The sequence below is a fragment of the Nuphar pumila genome, chromosome 1 (assembly GCF_984573655.1).
Source record: "Nuphar pumila chromosome 1, dmNupPumi1.hap1.1, whole genome shotgun sequence".
Taxonomy (NCBI): domain Eukaryota; kingdom Viridiplantae; phylum Streptophyta; class Magnoliopsida; order Nymphaeales; family Nymphaeaceae; genus Nuphar; species Nuphar pumila.
The window spans coordinates 171,330,868-171,355,749 of NC_143249.1; the positions used below are offsets into that span (position 1 = coordinate 171,330,868).

Consider the following 24,882-nt stretch of genomic DNA (forward strand, 5'->3'; position numbering starts at 1 on the left):
CAAAAGATTAAAAAAGGGACTGGATATTTTCATTAGAGATCGAAATATAATGATTGGTAGGAAAATGTTCTGTTGCAAATCTAAAAATAAATGATGTTATTAACATGCTACTAAAGTAGTCGACCTGCTAATGTCTCTTTTTTTTTGTGCGGAGGTGGGTGGTGGGTTTGGGAATCTTGACCTGCTAATGTCAGACAAGAAAATTTTGATTTCCTAGTGGCGCACCGATGTCATGATTTTCGTTTGTAATCTGATCAGAACGCATGATGACCCATCACATAATTTATACAAAAGAAACATTGGAGTTCATGAACTCGGCCATACATGTTTGGCAAACATATTCATGATATCGGTATTCCGACTTTCTTTCCTGCAACGAGAACATCAACGCGTTGTTATTACATTATTTTTGTCTCTTTATTTCGATCCTCAACAATTAGAAGAGTTAGGGGTGGCAATCGTGTCGGGTTGGCGGGTCGACCTGACGGGTTGGCGGGTCAGCATACCTCAACCCGAACCCGACCCGTTTATTAAACGGGTCGGTTGTGGCAAACACGAACCCGGCCCGTTTAATAAACGGGTAACCCGACACGACCCGCCAACCCATTTAATAAATGGGTTGGGTCGGGTAAACGGGTTCTCAGGTTCGTGGGTCAGGTTGGCGGGTCGACCCGCTCGCCTAACCCGTTTATTAAACGGGTCAGCCGGGTTGGCATACCCCCAACCCGAACCCGAACCGTTTAATAAACGGGTTAGGCGGGTCAACCCATTTATTAAACAGGTTGGCTTAAGCCCAACCCGAACCCGCCTAAGAGGCGGGTTGGCGGGTCGGGTTGGCGGGTCATGTCAGGTTTTGCCACCCCTAAGAAGAGTTGGAGCATCCGTCCACTGAATAATCAAATATTAGTGGAAGTTGTCGATATAACAGTGTGACAAATTAATTCCAGAGATATTTTAAAAACATAAAAAAAATCATAAGTGCCATTTTAAACTTAAAAAATATCACTGTTGGCCCACGTATATGGGTCATGGCTATGGTGCCTCTCAGTGGGGCCCATGCATTTGAGATGAGTTGGGCCCACCACTACAAGGACGAGGGTTAATAGGGATGATTTTGGTCGCCGCTATTGGCATATAGCAGCAAGAATTATCATCGTCAAGTCACGGTAAAAAAATGACATTTGTTGACCAATAACGATGACATTTATACGTCATAATTAAAGGTGACCCAACACCAATAAGATTATTTGTTGAAACTGGAAAAACTAATAATGGCCAGGTAACCTATAACAGCGAGATGCCCTATAACAACAAGATTTTTGCATCACCGTTATAGGCTACTTATAGGTTATAACATTCATGTGTCGCCGCTATAGGATACCTATAGGTTATAGTATTCTTGTGTTGTTGTTATGGCCTATAGCAGTGAGCATTAACACATCATTGTAGGATATAACATGGATAATTAACTCGCCATTATAGGTTGATCTTGCCTATAACAATGAGACAAGAATGTTGTTGTTATAGGATATAAACCCACAAATTAAAAAATATCAATTAGCTTTAAAAAAATTACATTAATAAATATACACTTCAACAATACTTCAAATATGCTAAAATTAACAACTGAAACATACATTCAACAACAACATCAAATATACACTTTAAACATTTAACTTCAAATATACGACCTCAAACATTCACTTCAAACATATATTCTCAAACATTCAATACACTTCAAACTATTGACATACACTTCAAATGCACATTCAACAAAAACTTCAAATACACTTCACAAAACAAATATATACTTCAAAAATACAAACCCCTTTTCATCTTCTCCAAGCCCACAACAAATATATTACAAATACAAACTCATTACGTTATCTCCAAGCCTGCAACAAACACATTTCAAATACAAATCTCTTACACTCTATTTCATCATCTCCAACCCTACAATAAACATATACACTTTTAATATTCATATAAATAAAAATTTAATTATAGCAATTGTAGCAAAGAGTTAATTCATCAAAACATATATACTTCTCATATGTCGGGGTAGGCCTAGGAAGACTTGGATGGAGATGATAGGAAATGATATGAATGCTTTGAACCTCACCGAGGACATGGCATTGGATAGAAATGATTGGAGGAGAAGGATTCATGTGGAAGACCCAGAATGATTTTCTTTGTTGGTTCATATCGCCGACCCCAATTGTTTTGGGATGAAGGCGTTGTTGTTGTTGTATATTGAATTTTCAATATCCATAGATTGCATCTTCATCCGCACGTCGTTAATAACTGGTTATTAGTAACTAATGATAATGCACAAAATATAATGAATGAATGTGACACCACAAAATGTGAGTTACTTACAAAAGTATCTTTTGCTTCGCTACAGATGAATGCCATCAATCTGAATGGGTGTGCATCTCTTTATAGAATACACTCGGCATTAGTTTCTGCCCATCTATTTCAATCTGCAAATAACAAATTAAGAATCTATTAGATCAAACATATTTAGTACTATACTATATTATAAATAAACTTAGAGAATAAGAAATTTTCCCTCGTCTGGAGGTATGAAGATGATCAACTGGTATGTGTTGAACTGTCTGTTTTGCTCTATTCAGTAAATTTTTCTTCGACGCTCGTTGTTAATCACAAAAAAATCATTTAGTTGACAAAAATAAAAAAAATTGAATATTTATTTACTTATTATTATATGTCTAATGTTTGTCGTCTAATAGTTTCTGATGAAAAATGTGCAAATCCCTTTTCACACTTCAGAGTTGACTCCCTTAGAAGGATGTTGTTCTGATACATCATGGTTTTGAAACTTCTTATATTGCTTGTAGAAACCTTTTCGCACTCTAGAGTATGATAGCTGAAGCTGCTTCTCCACACACTATTGATGTTCAACTATATCTTTATCTAAATTAAACTCTTCCTGCACTAAATTATCAAAATATAGTTAGTAACATTCTTTTTATGGATTAATCTATTCATCAAAATATATTTAGGCAATATATTTACATAAACTATCTCATACAACACTATCTTCTCCTTGTCTGGGACCTTCTTCTATGAGTTTAGAGTGAGTATGACACGTTCCCTGATGATGCATGAAAGTCTATTAGAGAATATGGAGGAACACTCACCCACGACTCCTTGCATCCCAGGCTTGATAATTACTAAATCTTTTCATTGCTTGATTTTCCTTTGGTGGGTTACGCATTTGTTCTTTTCACGTTTGCGCTGTGAAGATTATGCAATTATTAATTTATAGTAAGAAACAAAATAAATATTAATAGGAATGATAATAATATTTTTTTAATTATAATAAATAAATACTAGATTAATATTTACCTGAGGGCACCGTGGATGACTCTGGAGCTGCAGTGAATTGTGGTTTGTGGGAGGTTACCTTTTTCTCTCTTGATGTAACATCTGAGGATTTTTATCGATATTTTTATTTGAATAAAAAATAAATTTTTGAGTTATTTTAATGTTTGGTTCTTTAGGTGACAATGCTTGACCTTATATCCGGGATCCAATTGCATTTACAATTTATTTAGGGTTGAATTTCACTTTTTAGAGTTAAATTAAAGTTAAATTCACTTTTAAAATGAAAACATAAATTTGAGTTAAATTGTGAATTTCGCCTAGACCTAAGTTGGACCTCTTGTGGGTGAGGTGGCTCGTGGGACCAATAGAAGGTAACCTAGTGGGATGAGTGTCACTTGTCACTCATCTAGAATGTGAGACCAACCTAAGGAATAGCCCACATGGTTTAATTAGTTTAGGTTTTATTTAAGTAACTTAAGCCATATAGTTTAAATTGAATTGGTAACTTAGGATTAAATAATTAGGAAATATAGTTTTAAAATTTAGTTTAATATTGAGTAAATCTACTAGTTGGGGGTGTCTCATATGGATAAGATCCCAAGTCAAGGAATCCCATATGGATTCCAAAAAAAAGAAAAGAAAACAAATAAAAAGGAAACCTTGGGCTGAATTCTTTTTGTTTTAGAAACAAATAAGACATGGAAGGATGAAACATTTTTGGATTTCTAAAAGAGGTTATGGCCTTGGTATATGGCCAAGGCTTAATTGGGGTTGAGTTTCCTAATGAAACCCAACTGCGTTATAAAGAAAAGGAAGAGGGAGAGGGAGAGGGAGAGGGAGAGGGAGAAGGCCACACGATTATGACATTTTCTCTTATATTCTCTTTTATCAATTCCTTTCTCATTCCCTCTCTCTCTTCTTGGCATTAAATCGTTTTTGGAAAACCCACCAAAATTTCCAGATATCGAATTATACTTTTCCATTTTTATTGATAATGACCTTATATCTTATGAAAACATTATAAGAAACAGAACCTAAAAATTCATTATACGAAAATCATGAAAATTCTTGCACTAAACCCTGTTCAGAAAAAATATAAACAAGATCCTGTTACCCGCAAAACTTTATCCTAGTTTAGGGAATTTCTTCAGGCCTACAAAAAATGCTTTTTACAAAACCCTTTTTATAGGATCTTTTTATACTTATTTTCTTTCACCCAGATTTTTCTTAATTTATTTTTATAAATATTTCTTGGGTATTTAAAACTAACAAAATCATGAGTCAGAACAGTCCTGCAGACAGGGCAGAAAACCAATGCTCTATTAAAAAAGACGTTTTGGCCTCAATACTGCTTTAAACAAAGCAATTCAAGTGTCTAAATTGAAGCACTGGATGTGTAAAACACTCTAGTATTTTTATTTATTAACTTCATTTTCAATAAGTTATCAATTTTTTGCTAAAATAGGTTTAGATAAAAAATGATGACAAAAAATCAAGATCCAAAATCATGCAAGATTCATCAAGAAAGAACAAGATTAAAGGTAAAGATTCATACAATCACAACTTTTTGATGCTCTAATCATGTTTATATCATCATACAATAATTATTTGCTCAGATCCATGCTAATCTTGCTAAAACAAATAACATACATCATTTATGAATCGTAAATCCATTAAGAAATAGCTCAAATAAGGTTTCATCTATGCAAGAATCATAATAAACCCAAATCAATCATAAAAATATAGATTCTTTATATATTAACATACAGTTTAATCATACTAAATATGAAATAATTTATCACACATTCTTAGATTAACTTTATTTATAAAAAACAACAAAGCCCTAAAAACATTTTTGCCAAAACCTTCATTAAAACGATCTTTCACATACAAGAACATGGATTCAAGCATATAACAATTTTTTAGATCATATAAAACCTATATTTTTATCAATATAAACTAAGATAAACATATTAATCATGCTAGAACAATAAGATCTAATAAAAACATTAAAAAACCTATCCCCAAATCATTTTTTTTCTTTACAAGCCCGTAAATCGTCCTGTTTCAAAAACCACTTTTCTTTTTTTATTCTTTAATAACATAGATCCATAAAAACATATTCTCTAGATTGAAAATCAACTTTAAAAAGGTGTTTCAAGGTCTGATCCACCATTGGTTTAGATCTGAAAATCATCCCATGCATATTTCATGCGTTTGAAAAAATCAGTATCTATACGATTGATGTACCTACCTTAATCGAGTTTTTAACTGTAGATCGGCCTTCGTCTCCCATCTTAGAACCTTGCTAGAGCTCTAATGTCTGCTGAAAAAGGTCTAAGAAAGAAGAAGAATAAGAAAAGTGTTGGAAATAAGAATAAGAGAGAAATCTCTCCCTTTTTTTTTGTTTATATAATAAAAATCCACTAAGAGAAGGGGCATCCCCTTACTTGGAGTTTCATCCCAGTCGGAACTCTCTAGGGATGATCCTTATGAGTCCTAATCCAAGTTTATTCTACCTAATTTTCTTAATTAATTAGGTAATTAAAAATAAGTATAAGTTTATAGGACAAATTCGGATTTCTGGTGACCCTATTTTATAAAATCTGTCAAGAATAACAGAATGCTTATAAAATCATGAGATTTTAACCATGGTTACCTGTACTGTCAGAAATATAATCCAATGGATCGTTTGCAAAAATAATGAATATAAAAATAATTAAAAATCATTTACATAACCTTGTCCTGACAGAGTTTCGATCCAGAATCTGTAATATGTAAGATTTTAATCCAATTAAAATATTTTTTGAAATTTTTGTAAAATGTTTTTGAAAAACCCTTTTTACACAATCTAATATTAGATATTAGGATTCACCTAAAATTTTTATAAAATATTTGGAATCGTTTTTCATAAGTGTTTACAACGTTTATCAAATATAGGCCGAAATCATCTTGTAAAAAAGAGCCAAAAATTGGGGTTCTGTTAAAATAGGTATATCTACATTAATATACATTCAAAATGAGCAACGCAAGATTCTAAATTCAAGATCAAGATGTGTAGATGATCATAGTAATTTTATTTAGATTTTTTGGACCACTATTCATGGAGTTATCGATTTATTTCTAAAACTAGTGAGAAAAAAATATAATAGACATCACAACTTTAGGTTTCTCAGAAAATGATTTTTATAAAAACCTTTTTTAAGATTATAAAACCTTTAGAATCTTATTATTTCTGGTTTGTTCTGACTTAATATGGATTAATACATGAATAACAACATAAAGAATCACATTCAAACACCAAATCCAAAACAACATAGGATCCAACTCAAGTTTGGATCCGAACCTAATTCAATTCAAGATCCATAATATAAATGTATATGCAAAATCGTTTATTCACTTGTTTAAGCCACATATTTTAAAATTTTATAATTATTCTTCATAACTTAAGTCTTAATTTCATAATAACTCAAACTCAAGAAAATCAAGAATATCAAGAATATCAAGAAAATAAAAAAATCAAGAATTTTAAAAAAATCAAGAAAATTATAGATATTACAATCTACCCCTCTTAAAAAAAAATCATCTGCAAAATTTGTACTTGCTCAAATAGGTACGGATATTTTTCCTAAATTTAACTTGAATTTAAAAGTTAAACTACATCAAAATCACAAGTGTTACATCTTTGATGCTCTATCTTGACTTGTTGGCATACCAAGCATCTAGAAACGTATTCTGCAATCTCACGCTTTATCCTATTTCACCAGAAATTTTGTTATAAGTTCTTGAACATCATGGTGTTGTGAATCATGTACTTGGATCTATATGCGTCATCAAGTAAATCCTTTTTCAACTTTGGATCCTCAAGCACCCATAACTTTTATTCAAACTAGATACTACCATCCTCCTTTAAGTATAGAGCTGACTCATCCTGTTGACAAGTTGCTATAGTTTTAACAACCATACTAGCTATTCTGATCCTGCACTGCTCAGATTCAAATGGTCTTCATTTGAGTTTTCAATGGTTACTAATGATACATGTCAAAATGCTTGCCTTTCTACTTAAAGGCATTCATGATGATATTCTCCTTTTCAGAGTTAGTAAGAGAAAGAAAAATCATAATCTTTAAGAAATTTTAACCACCTAAGTTGTCTTATATTGAGTTTTTTATGGAAAAAGATGTATTTGAAGTTCTTGTGATCAGAAAAATCATCAAATTCTTTTTTGTATAAGTAATGTTACCATACTTTAAGAGAAAATACCACTATTGCCAATTCAAGATCATGAGTGAGATAATTACGCTCACACACCTTTAACTAACGAGATCCATAGGCAATCACCCTTTCATGATACATTAAAACATAACCCAAACCTATACATGAAGCATCATTGCACTGTCCTGATGAAAGAATAAGCACTGGGGTTATGATAAGCCTTCTCTACAATTCTTGAAAATTCTTTTCGCATTGCTGAGTCCACACAAACTTGACACCATTGCAAAGTAACTTGGTCATTGGTGTCACAATCTTTGAGAAATCTTGGATAAACCTTTTATAATATCCAGTGAGTCTTAAGAAGATGTGAATATCTGAAATATTCTTTAGTTGGTTTCATGCCATATTTGCCTCTATTTTTGCTGAGTCTACTACCACACTATCTTTGAAAATTACATGAATAAAAAATATAACTCGATTCAATCAGAACTCTCACTTAGAAAACTTGGAATATAACTTATGTTCTCTAAGAGTCCAAAATAATTCTTTGGTGATCTTCCTCACTCTTCGAATAAACCAGAATATCATCTATAAAAATGGTCATAAAAAAATAAAAAAATGATTGAAATATTATGTTCATCAAATCCATAAAGGCTACTGATACATTGGTCAAACAAAAAAGTATCACCAAAAATTCATAACTGGGCATTTACAATTTGCATGCTACAGTTCGAGGGAGAGTGTTAAAATGGCAAGAAGAGAATGTGTATGGGAAGAAGAGGTTGTGTATTGGATGCCCATCCTAATATCTTCAATCATTGTTGGTAATCCAACGTATTAGGCAATCCACATTGGTGCCCGTGAAATCTGTATCCCTCAGCTGCTTTCCTTTCCATTTGATTTCCAAGCTGTGCATATCTTGAAATATTCAACTCTTTTTTGTAATTTTCTTTCCTTTTCTTTTATACATTGTTTGTATTATAAATAGTGAGGTACGATCCTCATCTTATTCAATGAAATACAGAGGTTCATAGAGTTCACAGAGAGGCATCTTTTGCTGTAAGGTGGGAGCTGTAGATGTGGTGTCATCAAGTTGAGGGGACGTCACGAGTTCTAAACCCTTGAGAAGAGTTTTTTGCTGTAGGGTCGAAGGTGGATGTGCTCTATGGCTGGTAGGAGACAAGGGTATTACCAACAGAAGGCCGGCAAAAGATGCAATGGGTGATGAAGAGGTTTTTCCTTGACCTAGCTGAAAAAAGAACAGGCAACATGTGGCATCCAATGCATAGCATAGGCGAGTTTTACACTTCAGCCATGACGACCGTAGGTATGGTAGGCTGAGCCAGTGCGACCAGGTCTTCATGCCGGTGCGGTTTATTCGGGTTATAAATTAAAAAAAAAAGGCAACATGTGTAAGTAAAAGGAATTGTGGAGTGAATTATTGGTCCATATTTGACTGCCCTCCTAAATGAGGAAGAAAATGACAGATCAAAATACAAAGTGCCGAGTTCTTTCATAAGTCACGTAAAGCCCAAATCCTACTAAATGCCAATTCCTCACTGTAGGGTTTAAACTTTACACTATGTTTGTTCATATTCAACAGGACAAGGATTGGTTTCAATAAGGAAATGGAAGTATCATTGTTTATGGTGTCATCATGTGAGGGCAGCAGAGTCTGTGTTTCTTTGCCCCCAATGTTGGGGCCAGCACATAGGCATGTATGGGTTGCTGCAGCTGTCGGTGATTGACCGTCCAGGTCCCTACGCAACCCTCATGAATTCATATATATGGATTCACTAGGTCATAGGCTTGTTAAAAATTTCCCCACTCACCACATAGCATTAAAAAGCCAAACTAGCCGTTCTATGTGGTTCAAAACACACTTCTCTCTCTCTTTCTCTCAGATGGTCTCTTCGCACAAAGCATTGTTGGGGACAATTTCCGAGCACCAAGGTATTGGCTTGGTTGATTCTTTATGACAGGATACAGACCCATAATAACATCAAGAGGATGGGTTTTCAGTTTTCTAGTTGGTGTGTGCTTTATCAACAGGCTGAAGAAACTAGACAATCTTTTTTGGTCGTGTGCAGTGTTTCGAGAATTGCTTTCTAAAACTTGGAGGACTCCATCAGTTGTTGTGTGGGAGGGTCGCTTTGCGTTGGATTTTATCCTCGGCTCTGCTATAATTAGACGCGAAAAGAAGTGGACTATTTGAAGAGTTTGGTTATTTACGGTGGTGGTTTATATGGATGGCAAAAACTGATGCTACTTTTTGGGATGTCTCATTCAACCCTAACCGACTCATAGGGTCTTGGCTGATGTGTATGCTATCCTCTGCATATACCTCAAAGACCTACCTCTGCCACCAACTGATCTCCTTGATCTCCATCTAGATGTTTGTGGTCTTTGATGAGTTTTTTTTGTTTGTGTTCAGGTTTTTTTGTTTGTGTTAGTGGTGTTCTCATGTTGCTGTTGTGTTTGTGTGCTTGTGGGACTCAAAGCTTTGTTGAGTTTCGTTGATCGCTTTTCGTCTCTCTCTCTCTCTCTCTCTCATGTATCCTAAACACCCCCAATCGTTCAAGGAGAAACAATCTTCAAGCACAACCATCTTCAACTCAGACTTCGAATGAATCAAAGTACCATTTTACCAAATAATCAGGAAAAAGTGGCTACTTGTGAAAGTGAGATTTTCTCAAGTTCTTGTGATTATAAATCACAACCACTCAACTTTTACAAAGGGACACAAATATGTGAAAGGTGATCAGGTGCAATGAAAGGAATCACAATCATAGCAGTGGCCAAAATAAATGAATGATGTGTACAACTTTGGGGAGATGCCCATGACCCGAAATTAACGTCCATCGGGATTAATTTAATAAAAAATAATGAAGATAGGACATGGTACACATTGTTTCCATCCACTCCCTTCGTTTTTTTTTCCCCAATCAGACAAGCTCTGATCCAGTTTCCACTGTACTAATATTCTTGTCTGTGCATGTATAAGGGCTTGCAACGGGTCGGGTATCTGACCCATCAAGCATCACCTCAGCCTGCCCAAATAACAACCGTTGGGTTGGGGTTTGGGTTATGTCTGTCGGGTCAAAAAAATGAAATCCCAATCACACACATGTAATTTAAAAGGTATTTAAAATATTGGATATGTTTTAACACACAGAAATAAGCTTTACATTTAACACAGTAGTAAGGAGGGAGGACCAGTGTAATGTAATTGCCAATGTTGTCAGTATGGGTATCGGCCTGAATAGTTTGGCCAACGATTCAGGTGAATTGGCTGATACCGATTCTTGAGTGAATCGTTCAGAATCGGCTAAAAATAATAAAAAAAATATTTTGTGTCAATAAAAAAGAAACACCTGTTAAAACCATTAAAATAATATTAAAAATTAATTTTTAAGTATTTTTATATTTATTAAAAAATAACCAATTCAGTATGGTATCGATTTTCTGCCTATACGATAAGTTTAGACAGATACAGGCCCATAACCACAACATTGGTGATTGCACACTTTTAGGGAAGCAGATCAGGTCATGCTGAACATGAGCCTTTTTGCTCATGCCGACCATCCTGCTGTACCTGATCACTAGGGGTGGCAATCGGGTCGGGTCGGTAGGTTGGTGGGTCAGAATACTTCAACACGAACATGACCCATTTATTAAACGGGTCGGATGTGACAAACACGAACACGACCCATTTATTAAACGAGTAACCCAACACGACACGGTTAACCCGTTTAATAAATGGGTCGGGTCGACACAACATGATTACACGACACGGCGACCCGTTTACTAAACAGGTCAACCCGATAACATAGACACGATAACTGCACAGGCGCACATTTCGTGTAAACGGGTTGACCCGATAACATAGACACAATAAAAGAAAGTTAATATATATATATATATATATATATATATATATATATATATATATATATATATATATATATATATATATATATAAACGGGTTGACGGGTTTGTGTAAACGGGTTGACCCACCCTCCTAATCCATTTATTAAACGGGTTGGCGGGTTGGCATACCCCTAACACAAACATGACCTGTTTAATAAACGGGTTAGGCGGGTCGACCCATTTACGACATGAATCCGTTTAAGCCAAACCCTAACCCGGCTAAGAAGCGGGTTGGCGGGTCGGGTCAGATTTTGCCACCCCTACTGATCACCCACTGTTCAGCCCCACACCCTAAAGATGGAGGGTGATCAGGTGCAGCAGGGCACCAAAAGTTTGCAATCACATTGCACCTGATGTGCCTTCTGTAATAACAGGCAGATTGCTTCGACTCCAAGCACAGATGACGAGGCTTAGCTCAAGTAACTTCTACTCATTTTTTATGCTCTAGATGCCGTTCATTTAGAACGTCAATGACTGAAAATATTTTGTGGGACCCATCTTTTTTTTGAAAGAAATATTCAATGTAAATTCTGTAGTGTCCTTTTAAACACATGATGGAGCAGTCGAGAAAAAGAAGGGGTGAAGGGTATTTTCATCATCCTACAATCTTACAGTAATTAACTATCAGCCAAGTGATTAAAGGTAATGATAAATCACATGAGGCCCTTATTTGACAATTGTTAAAAAAAATTTATGCCCTATATCAAGAAATTCAAAAAAGCGTGATCTTGTTTTAAAACTATAGGTAAAAGATAGGTCCTCAAATGAAAATTCCTCTAATAAAAACAAAACAAAACTCTAGAATAAAGAAATCAATCTCATCTAGACACACTTTGTGTGTGTGTGCGCGTGTGTGGTGGTGGTGGTGGTGGTGGTGGTGGTGGGGGGGGGGGGCGGGGATGAAGGATATGAGACGGGGACGAAGGTTAAAATCCATCCCTGTCCGGGGGTGGAGGCGGGGATGGACGTGCACTTTTCCCCGCCCCGTCCCTGCCTCATCCCCGCCCCGCCTCATCCCTGTTTGAACCGGGGATGGAGGACATGAAACGGGGATGAAGGCGGGGATGGAGGATGAAATTCATTCCCCGGTGGGGGTGAAGGATAAAATCTTGAGGCGGGGGGGGGGGGGGGGGTGTGGCATTTGAGAGTCTCAGATATGACCTGAAAGTGGTATGGGGCACATTTGATGTGTTGCATGCCCCGTGTTAAGATTTGAAACTTTTCCAAAGTGGAAGATTTGAAGCTTTTCAAAAGTAGGACTTCCAATCAAGGAGCAAAGATCTCTCAATTAAAGGGGGGAGATAGAGAGAGAGAGAGAAATTAAATCAGAGAATTGATTTGGGGAAGGAGGAGGAGGGTGTCGGTTCTCAGTTCAGATGTGATATCTTTCTCAAATTTGAGCTATGAGAGACTTAAAACACACCCTTGTGGAGCAATTGTTTCAAAAAAAATCATATGAATTGCCATTTAAGGTCTAGCTCGAGTCGCTGCCTTGTTTGCATTCGATATCAGCTCATTGAAGAAAAGGTGCCACCGATTATAGTAGCTTTGTGATCATGGCAGAAAAAATGAAGGCATGGAGAGAACCACCGAGAAGAAAAAGGGTGGGTAACTAGTCCTACATTTGTTTTCTCAGAGACCCGTACTTTCTTAAGAGAGAAGTGGAAACCATGCCCTTATGCCACTATGAAACAGGCTACTAGACAAGAGAGAGAGAGAGAGAGAGAGAGAGAGAGAGAGAGAGATGTCTTATGTGTCTGCTTGTTGGCAGGAGCACGTCACTTTGTGTTGGGACGTTGCAAGTTTGAACCAAGGTTACCAAACTAGGAATCGGAAGCAGGAAACAATGCGGGAAGCAAGAAGCGAGAAGCGACATTTTAAAATTTATAGGAAGCTGGAAGCGAAGTATCAATTTAAAAGCAAAATATTTAAAAAAATGAAGCAATATGGTAATTGAACATGAATCAAATAAGAAACAAATAAAAACTAAAATAAAATTGATCGTTCTCATGATTTTTCAGTAAAAAAGTTAATTTTTTGTTAAAATCTAACAATGATGGTTACTAATTTAAAGAAAGTATATGGAAAGTGAGGGAAAGCATGAGAGAAAATACATGAAAAACATGAAAAAAAATGTGAGAAAAGCATATAGGAAGCATAGAGCATGTGTGTGAGAAGCATAGAAGAAGTGTGAGAGAATCGAGATTCTCATGAAGTTTCGGAAGGAAGGAGTATCACGCTTCCGAAGCGAGTTTCCAGGAAGCTAGCTTCCCACCCACCTAAGAAGTTTAAGGTAACTCTGGTTTGAACCCCAAATGGGTCTGCCTATCCCCAGCTTTCTTTGTCAAAAAAAAAATGTTCAGTTTTTTTCAAAGCAATTAGGCATTCATCAAGACCCCACTGGTGCTAGCAAAGCTTATTCAAAGAGAACAATAACAAAAAAAATAAATCATAAGCTTTTGTGTCAAATAGTTGCTTTAATCAGACCAACCATCGTTTGGAGACCCAAAGTCTCATTAATAGTTAGCAAAAGGTGAAAGGAGGGTCACTTCATAGGGCTAACTTGCTTTCTAGCAATGGCACATGCTGTTATCAACCTTATGAAGCCAAGCAAGTAGTGATCTTTTTCCGTTTCCCTTATGGTGCAGTGTGTGACAAGCGTCGTTTAAGGGCCATTTATTCATGGAAAAACGAGGCTTTTCCTTTAGAAGCTACTGCTTTCCGGAAAGACGTGAAAGAAACACAGGCTACAAGAAAACGAGCAGCGCACATGGCAGTAGTCTGACCCACGCTTTCTTGCAACTCCCACCTGTTTCATATGAAAAAGCTATGGAAGTTTTCTTCCTGCAGGAAAGGGCACACATGAATCTTTTCAAACTCCATGCACCCTTTTCTTATGAAATGGCTTTCCCACCCCACATGTTGAGGCAAACAGGTCCTTGTAGAACCCAACTTGAGGGCTCGGTTACATAAAATAAAACGCTGGCATCTCTCTCTCTCTCTCTTACGTGACCTAGGTGAGAAAAAAAAGAGAGAAAAAGATGGCAACACTTAAAAATATGTGAAGCACTAAATAGTCATGAAAAACACACACAGCTTCATTTGTTTAAAAAATATTGCACATATAGATGGCATATTACTCATTAACATTAAATATTGATACTAATATTTTGGTTATGATATTCATCCATTTTGCTAGAAAAACTATTATAACAGTCAAAGTTCAAACAATTCATTACAAAGCATGATTTACGACAAACAAATCATGATAAGCACTTTTTTTATGTTGTTTTTATTTTTATTTTTTTGCCAATCACTTAATCTATGATCTTTTGTTCATTATTATCAATTTGGCGCTAATGTTCGTACCTAGAATCAACCCATATGTATAGTTAACACTCAACAGACCATCCCATTAATGGTCATGACCTTTAGGATGTGTTTGATGGCACATCCAAGATTGGACGGAACAGCAAAACATAACAGATATATAACACATGTTCTATCTGTACTACGTCCAGCATTTGTTTCGATTGAACAAGAAGGTGTGTTCCTTGTGTCTAGTGTTTGATTTTTATATTGTGCGGACAACTTGATCACATATGGATATGAGTCGGATAACTTGATTTTGGATTGTATGACTCAATCCACCCAATCATATAAGTGTTTTAACATGTTTATCATAAATTTTAGCTCGGAATATTGATCTCGATCTAAAAACAAAATGTTTAAAATTGAAGTAATTTAATAGAAACATAGTTTTTTATATGTAAATACTTTAATCAGTATTACACTGGATCTAATTAGAAAGTTTATTAAAAAATTATGGACTTTAGCCCCAAATATGGATCTCAAACTGGATCCAAGTACAAAAAAATGTTTAAATTGAATAATTTGAGAAAAATAAGAATTCATATTTTTTATATACAAATGCAAAAAATATAAATAAATTATAAAATCATAAAATATAATAAAATAAATCATAAATAAACCAAAAAACTGTAAGCTATAAAAAAAATAAACCATAAAATCAGAGAAACCATAAATAAACCGTAAAATTATATATAAAAGCCCTAATTCAAACTCTAATCAAAGAAGATCAAAGAAAAGCTACTCTAATAAAATACATGAAAAGCCTTAATCAAATTAAGTATAAAAATCCCTAATCGAAGAAATTTGATTTAAAACCCTAATCAAAGAAAATCAAAGAAAAAAACCTAATCAAATTAAATATCAAAAAACTTAATTAAAGATATTTGATTCAAAACCCTAATCAAAGAAAATCAAAGAAAAAAAGTCTTAATCAAATCAAAGGAAACCCCTAATAAAATTAATTAACAAAAACCTTAATTAAAGATATTTATTAATGGAAATCAAAGAAAAAAATCCTAATAAATGAAAATAAAATAAAACCCTGATAAAAAATACCCTTAATTAAAGATATTTTATTCAAAGCCCCAGTCAATGAAAATCAAAGAAAAAAACTAACAAAAAAAAACCAAAACCCTAATTAGAGATATTTGATTTGAAGCCCTAATCAATGGAAATCAATGAAAACACCTTAAACAATGAAAAAAAACCTAATAAAAAAACAAAACAAAACCTCTAATTAAAGATATTTGATTCAAAGCCCTAATCATTAGAAATCAAAGAAGAAAACCCTAATCAGTAAAAAAAAAAACTAATAAAAGATCAAAGAACCAAAAACAAAACCCCTAATTAAAGATATTTGATTTTTGGTAGGGAATAAACCATCTTATGGAAGGTAATTGACCAGCTCGTTTGCTGAATGGCATAGTCTGCAAATAGAATTTGGTGATTAGGTGTTTCATAAAGCACAACTCTCCAGTAGCCCTATATAAGTGGTTAACCTCAAGAAAAACTCCTAATTAATAACATCATCCTGAAAGTACTAGTTGATCACTTCTGCCACTGAGTGACATGGTCTGTGGAGTTTCTAGTGCAGACATGAATGGCAAAGGGTTAGATGAGGTGTGACTTCTTAGGTGCCTTTATTCAAGGGGCTTCTAGTGCCAAGGCAACAGTCTTATATTACCTCTATCTATGATGCGGTATCCCTCATGCAGTCCCCAAATATGAGAAAATCCCAGATTAATAGAGTAACTAGCTCATAGCTGCACCTTTGTCATAAGAGTGATGTCCTAGTTGCATAATTCGATCTTCAAAAACCTAAAAATGATTTTTGAGGTACATTCCATTTGGGGCTATGGACTATTTGTTAATTTGTTATGGGCCAAAGCATCAAGTCATAATAACCAAATTGTAGAATATGCAAAGAATGAACTATCCAAACTGTACTGTTATGAACCACCTTTTTATAAAGATTGTTGTAACCATTTGTTTGACTCAATGATGGAATACCCAAATTGCAAAGAGATCATGTTGGCTGGCTTTCGGGAAAAAGAGATCATGTTGGACGCATATTAATGGATACTTCTAACCTATGATCACGTGATCTGCTTAAATATAAGGGATGTGCATGATGAAGTGTTATGTATCGTGCACACACGTGGCTGTTGTTCAAACAAATTTTTGAAATACCATGGTGGTATTTACAGTAATTTTAATTGTAAAGTGTATTTTAACTAATTTAGATAGCATAATTAAAGATAGTCTAAATTCCCAAAGTCCAATGAATAAATTATGTCCTTTACATTTGAAATAATTACTTAATTGCACATAATACTAACAGTTAATGGTTGACAACTGTTGTGGTATTTCAAGTTTCTTTTATTGTTAAGGGCAAAAAACATGGTGATTCTGCTACTGTCCATTAAGGGTGTGTTTGATCGTGCATCCTGCAGGACAACACTGCAGGGGCGCGGAACACCGCCGGGATCAAATGCTGGATGCATCGGACGCACGTTGCGTGAGTCTGCCGCGTTCCACCCCTCCCCATGTCACGATGAGAACGGGGCAGAGGGAACACTGCTTTAAAAAAAAACTCAAGGCATGGGTGGTCTAACCCCGACCCTCTCTCTCTTTCTGTGCAGAGATGCCAGCTAGGCCTGCTCTCTCTAACTCTCTCTCTCTTCTCCTTCTTGTTTGTTCTTGTCTCTTTCCCTTCTTCATTCCTCTCTCTCTCTCCTCCACCCCCCCCCCCCCCCAACACACACACACACACCTTTTTCTTCGTTCTTCTCCTTTGATTATTTTTCTATTTAACTTTTTATTAGGTTTTTTTCATTAATTAGGGTTTTTTCTTTGATTCTATCGTTCGCATGAAAGCAAATCTTGCAAAACACATGAAACTTCCAGTGAGCCATCGCCCCCCTAAAGCAACCTTTTTCTTATACTGAATCCAAAAGTTGACTGTTCACTGTGGACAGACTCAAAAGCTGGGCAGTCCCTTGCCTAGTTAGTGTACATTTTTTAGCCATTGTAGCGATGAAAGTGCCTTGTCACCTGTCTATACATTGTATTCTGGTGAGACAATTGGGAGATTGTTGTCAAAATCTGCGCATAAACAAGCACCAAGTCATTTTCCTAGATGGTCGTTATATAACTTTCACTTCCTTCCTCAAAAATCAAACATCTTATTCTCAAAAATCTCTGTGAGCAAAATTGCCACAAGAACCCTTCACCTCATAAGATTAAGGTGTATCACTCTCACCAGAAACTGCATTGCTTCAAAACTAACCTGATAAAAAGATTTCTAGAGTACTGCACTAAAGCCATGTAAACATGTCCTATAAATCATTTTGCAGTTTCATATTTTTTCCTGTCATACATTTTCTCACACTCTCCTAGGATTTAGTAGCCATTGTTTCCACCGTTAATGCACAAAAGCCAAACTACTATTTTCACTTCATCTTGAAATGATTAGTAATTGTGATTGGAAAATGGCAACCTAGATAAAAGATAAATAATAAACCATAGAGGTGACAACAAAAACATGAATAAACCAGAAAGGAGATCAACCCCAGATCCTAGTGAAATGTGGGATCAGAGATCTCCCTCACTGCCTTGGGAGTCTAGGACCATCAATTTCATTTTCCACATGGGGAGGGGAAGAAATCTTAACAAGATCGGCTCAAAAGAATAGAACTGAAAAAGAAAAGGTTAGTGCATTCTATCCTAGCTGAGTTAGACCAATAAGGATAAGAATACAAATTCGATCTCTTTGCCGTGTAGTCTTCTTGTTCATGCCTCAGCTGCTAAAGAAAGAGATATTCTTAGGAAATCCTATAAGAAGAACTCTTAACCAAGTAAAAAGGCTAGACTTCTGGATTAACTTCTTTGTCAGTGAATACCGAGCCAGCTCTGACTTATAGATTTGATGCTGAGATTACGATCTGCAGATGAAGCAGAAGCAGGAAAAGGGCTCAAGGCCAGCGAAGAATTTTCCATACTAGATCAACTCTGAACTCTGTTCTGTTCATGGTTGGCTGTAAACAAATAGTGAAACGGAGGTTCAGACATCAACATCTGACAACTTTATCTGGGTCATACATATATTTCGAAAAATCTTGCATAGTTTAATGGTCATCGGAAAAGGGTCCACTTGGTCATCAGCCATGGGCAGGATTTTATGCTCACCATCCATAAGTAGCATTATCAAGGATGTTTTGCCGAGCTGAAAAGGGGCCAGGAAGGACAACCAATAAGTGCATCAAGTCCAGTCAAGATTCAAGCATTCAGGTCTGACCATAATCAAATGGCACTAATCAAACATATGCTGACAGAATTTACATGAAAAGATAAAATAGTCTTTCACATCACTAAGTTACTAAAACATGCACTGCCATCATATTAATTTGGGCTATTACATAATCGAATCAAAGCACTTCAACAGCCCTAGGTTAACAAGAAAATTCGCTACCAATTTGGACGCTAAATCTTTCTTTGCTTAATTTGTACAAGCCAATCCATTGATGGTAATCCATACTTTCCTATTCATTTCTCTTTCCCGGTCATCTATTGGATGTCACCCATTGTCCACATGCTTTGAAGTTTGAACAAATATTCTAACATCATTTTACCACCACTTTTCATATCTTTCCATGGCAGACAAAAATCAATGTGAATCACTTTTGCTTTCTAAATCTCGCTTATATCCAAAAGGAATTGACATCTTGACCAAAGTCTTTCAAAACAAATCCTCACTGGTATTTGCTGCCACTTGTAATTCTTAAGGTTTTCTCCCAAAAATCTCCTTCACCCCTCCAAAAATACATCTGATTTTGGGCCTTTAGTTTCTATCCTGGCCAAAAATCACTACTCTTTCTGATGCCTGTCTAGATAGAAGTCTTCACCGAAACATGTGATCCAAGAAATTTGTAAAATTTAAAATCCTTATAAACTTCAAGTATCAAGATTCAAATATTTCCTCGTGGAATTCCAAGTCTGTTACAATTTGATCATGCTTTAGATTAGAAATCTAGGGTCATGATAAGTACAACATACCAAGAAATCTTGGTTGTATCTTGACAAAAATCAACTCAAAGATCCTGCATGAGACATTTAACTTGGCATTCACAATCCTGTTGAAAAGATTAACCGACTCATGTTCACCACATATGACTAGGACTTGGTGTGATGAACAAGCTATTACAAAACCAAATGAACTCAGAAGTTGACCTAATTTCTTAAGCTATAAAAACAATCTTTGCAACTTAATGACTGTGACAGCTTATGTTATGAATTTGGAATGATAAACATCCTGGAACTGGTAAAGGATTGTTCCAGAGATTAATGATGAATACAAGCGGATGGTTACTATAATATGCATATGTTTTTGTAATAGAATACCCAAGTTAGAAGAATAAATACATATAATAAAAATATAACAGATAATTAGTACAGGACTTCAAAACAGAATAAGCAAACTATTTGTGGCAGAGAATAATGAAGTTATCATTCCCTTGAACCATGAAATTTACATAAAAGTTAATTCCTAAGAGTATGCACTAAGCTTTTACCATGAATCAATGCATTACACCTAAAGGAATATGAAGTGATTGTTCAATGTTAGCTGGGCATGCATCTTTCTTCAAGAGATAAAGAAATCCACAAAACAACAACAAATAGACAATTTCGACCAAATCTTAGCTGGGCATGCATCCCTCATACATCTTTCCTCGTGAGAAAAAAGAATCCACAGTGCAACGAAAAAAGAAACAATTTAATTATTAACCATATGGTCATCCAATTTGTATTTGATTGAGCAAATAATCCCTTGTGACAATTAGTGACCATAAAAGTACCAATAATGCTCACATCTTAGTTTGGCACTATATATCTCCATCACTTTATGCTTCTTTCTTCGAGAGATACAGGACCTGGGCAACCTAGACATCTGGAGTTTGATCGCCAAAGGTAATCATCCAATAACTGAAGTGAACAAGTGCATGAACAATAGATGCCCTTTCTCAAAATGAAGAACATAATAGAATATAAATCAGAAGGGAATAAATAAAAAAACTTGTGATGTAATCCTTAATGAGCACATAGGCTTGACAAATGCTCCGTTTTGTTGGCTAATAGATTACCAAATATCAGACCTAGGTATCAACAGTTGTAGCTCCAAGTACCTAAACCATATAGCACTCAAGCAACAACCAGCATCTACTAGTCTATGCCTGAGCCAGTCTCCCCAGTCATACAATTTCAGACTCAAATTATTGAGATTCAGAATCAAAAGAAACAAGAAGAAAGTGATAACTACGGAAACTCTTTCTAAAACACTCAAAAGAACTGAAAGGTCGGAAGATGGTTATGGGTGAGGGAAGTCCCCAATAAGGGGTTTTGGCTCAAGGTGCGCAGTGACCACCCTGACCCAAACTCTCTCTCTCTCTCTCTCTCTCTCTCTCTCTCTCTCTCTCTCTCTCTCTCTCTCTCTCTCTCTCTCTCTCTCTGTGCCCAGTCCATTGCTAGACACACACAGTCACACACCTATGCCCACCGTAATTTGGATTTCTGGCTCTGCCACTGGTGAGGGATAGAGAGTACTTACTAGGATACACAAGGAATTTCTAGATGCATGAACAATACCTCAGATTTCCATATAATTTGATCCTTTTTACTTTTCTAAACTCCGCAAGAGACCTTAGACAAATTCTACAGCTGGACTGGAAGGCTCTAGGACCTCCAACCTGGCCTCCTTCAGTCAATATATGAGCATGAGCAGATAAATGGACTTCACTTGAGCCAGTGGATCTGATATGCTTAAGGGATTAGGTTCAGCTGATTGGATAGATGCCATTAGAATTCTTAACTGACGAATATGACCAAAGTATGTCCTGCTTACAACCCTAATCAAATCAATGGTTGTCCTGTTCACTTGCGGCAGGTCACAGGTTAAAGAGGCCCAAAGACCCTGGCTCGCTGGGGTTCATTTGAAGTAGAAAGTGTTTACGTTCGCTCAGAATGCCAGGCTACATGTCACAGTTAGCGGCCCAAAGTAGAACCCGGTAACTATAATCAAACCATTGTTGATTATCGATCTCCATTGAACAAAAAGAAAAGAGTGAAATTCTTGAAAAGCATTTGCTTCCTCCCAAAACAAGTACCATTGAAACACTAGTCTTTGTATCATACTTTACCTTATTGGACTCTACCCTAACAAGTCTATGGCTGCAAACCAGGGCAGTAGATATTCTAAACCTTTTTCATGATTCCAGATTGCAACAATCAGGCAAACAAACAAGGGAACCTCAACCACATAAAGTCCACACTTCAGGCCCAATGATAAACACAATGTTGCATCAACTCATCAAGCAAGGGTCCATTCATTAGCCACCATAGGAAAAGCAAATACCATCTCCAATGCAAGTATTATTTCCTCAACTAACATAAAGCATCCTTAGTTGATTCTCCATTTTAATCCCTCCTAAGTCCACCATAAAAAGTTCCTAACTAGACTCTGAACAGGCTTGCTAGCAATATGGAACAAATATGAGATGGCTCTACACCAGGCATGGCCATAGAATGCTAGTTCCATCAAGAATTCTGCCAAAATAATCAATCTACCTAGAATTCTGACTCAGTTCTCCATAAACTGATGCCTGACCAGATGATCTGCTACTCTACGCATTTCGGGTGACCAAAAGTCAAGATATCTACCTTTGATCAACAAACCATCTAAAATTTCTCATGATCTAATCACTAAGACCAATCAGTGAAAACTTAAAAGGACTGCTTGAAAGGACACATTTAACGAACAATTTAGCCTAGACCCACATATTTTAGAACGATGCAACTTTGCTCCAACCAGCATGAACACACTAGTACATCTCTTCAAAATTATAACTACCTTATATATATATATATATTTGTCACATAAAGAACTTGTATATCCCAACATGTTTCTTCCCTTCAATTCCTTACTGGACTCCCCTTTCACTAATTTCCTCAACCTTTGTCATGCCAAACCTTCACACTTGTGTTGCTTCAGACCTCTATGCAATGTCGCATGGATAATTCGCATAGCATGTGTTTCCTGTGTTGACACAACTTAATTTTATGATCTTGACCGTTTATTTTGTCTTTATCTATGTGTTTTTTCTTTTATACTGTCATTGATTACATCACATTCAAATTTCAACTTGGATTTATTATTTAATGTTATAATCATAATCATTTAGAACTGTTGTTCAGGAATCTGAAGGTAAAGAATTTCAACTTGCCTTTACTGTTTGCAAAATTCTTATGTCATACCAAGCATGTCCACGATGTGTTACCGTGCCCACGCCCATGTCCACGTCTTTATGACATAGCCTCCTTTTGACATAACCCAACATTCATACATTCACACAATGGCAAGATGAAGCAATGCACCACTAAGAAATTCAAATTAATGATATGAATAAATTGATCCAATACGTTGAAAAGGCATATAACAACCTACCTCACAGTGACATGCGACCTAGAATGCGTCCCATGGTTGACACGAGTTGGACATGCTATGACACACTGACATGACCCTGAGGCATACAGACATTATTTTAATACTTGTGTTAATATTTCAATAAAAAAATATATATTCTTACACACTAATTTATCCAAAAAAATATTATCATTGTGTCCTATTTTTCAAAAAGAAAAATGAACTCTTGTGTTGAGCTTGAGTCGCATGTTGGGCACTTGGGTTTTATCTGTATCTTTGTGACAGATAACAACTATGGATCTTACACTGTCTGCGGTCAAACTATACAAGTAAACCTTGAACTAGCACTCAACAAGAGAAACTTGCTCATGAAACCACCCGATTAAAGGAGGCACAAAGAAACATCCCATAACACAAAGCCAAAAACATCACAAATCTAGCAATAGCATTTCATTATCTAAACATGTATCCATCATGTTAAGCACATTTGTGCAAACGCCCAACATCTGAATGTTGTAATTCAACAAAAAAGGAGGGGAAAGAAAAGCAACAGTAAAGAATACTGCATCGAGGAGTCCAACCAACGCATATTTCTTTCATTATAGCAATCCCATATAATCCGGGTCGTCCTTTACTACATTCGCGACAACAGGACAAAAAAGTAACTACGATGTTCGTCTAAAGAGGCTCGATATATTCCGAATTCATCTTCCACAACAAGGAAAAAAAGAAAGAAAGAAAGATGCAGACGAGAGAACTAAAGACGAACGATGATCCAAAATTCCCCCAAAAAACCTAACGAAGACCCACCGAAGAGCTTCTTTCGCTAGAAGAATCGGCGCCTTCTGTGAGTGGTCGCCCCACCGGACTTGGCGACGCCTCCCGCATCTGACTCGTCGCGGTACCATCCCATCGACTTCTGAGCTTCCGTCACGATGTGCGACAACCCTATGAAAGCAATCAAAGATGAGAAGAGAGAGAAGATCTTTGCCATCACCAAGAAATACAAGAAATCCCAGCCGATCCAAAGAGGGAAACGAACGCGGAGCGAAAGAAAGAAAGAAAGAAAGAAAGGAAGGAAGGGAGAGGGGAAGAATTATTACCGTCCTTGACGGATTTCTCTCGGATCTCGTGGAAGGTAGCGGAGAGCTTCCAGTAGAGGGGTCGGCCCACGTAGAACAGGAAGAACAGCAGCAGGATCAGCAACACCACGCGGACGCCCACTCTGAACGACGACGACGACGACGAAGCCATGGCCCACGCAGAAACAGAAACACACACACACACAGAGAGAGAGAGAGAGAGAGAGAGAGAGAGAGAGAGAGAGAGAGTTACGGTGAGTTGCTATCTGGAGATGGTCTTCTGCTTGGTATGGGAATGAACCGGAAAAACGAAAGGAAGGAAACAAAACGAGGAGCTGAGTCTGAGAGCTTGGCCCCTTCTTATGCCGTACATTTTCTGACCGGGCCCCCGGGTCGGATTTCGACATTACCACTGGATCCCACTTAATAGTTTCGGATTTTAGATGCGGGTGAAA

The 24,882-nt window shown here is 36.3% G+C and overlaps 1 protein-coding gene across 3 annotated transcripts; it reads right to left on the reverse strand.

Annotated features, from left to right (window-relative positions):
- Positions 1-1,786: 1,786 nt before the first annotated feature.
- Positions 1,787-24,739, reverse strand: LOC149851272 (uncharacterized). 3 transcript variants are annotated; one of them, XR_016433330.1, is made up of 4 exons: positions 24,449-24,739; positions 24,156-24,293; positions 23,367-23,442; positions 1,787-1,953 (listed from the first exon to the last, which is right to left on the reverse strand). XR_016433330.1 is itself a non-coding variant. In XM_090014422.1 (3 exons), exons 1-2 carry the CDS (start codon positions 24,597-24,599, stop codon positions 24,172-24,174), a joined length of 273 nt encoding a protein of 90 aa, XP_089870548.1. In that variant the 5' UTR covers positions 24,600-24,739; the 3' UTR covers positions 17,849-17,974; positions 24,156-24,171. The 3 variants fall into 3 exon arrangements, 2 of the variants coding, with proteins under 2 accessions (XP_089870548.1, XP_089870536.1); XM_090014422.1 differs by lacking the exons at positions 1,787-1,953; positions 23,367-23,442 and adding an exon at positions 17,849-17,974; XM_090014410.1 differs by lacking the exons at positions 1,787-1,953; positions 23,367-23,442 and having other exon boundaries at positions 23,777-24,293.
- Between the last annotated feature and the right edge of the window lie 143 nt (positions 24,740-24,882).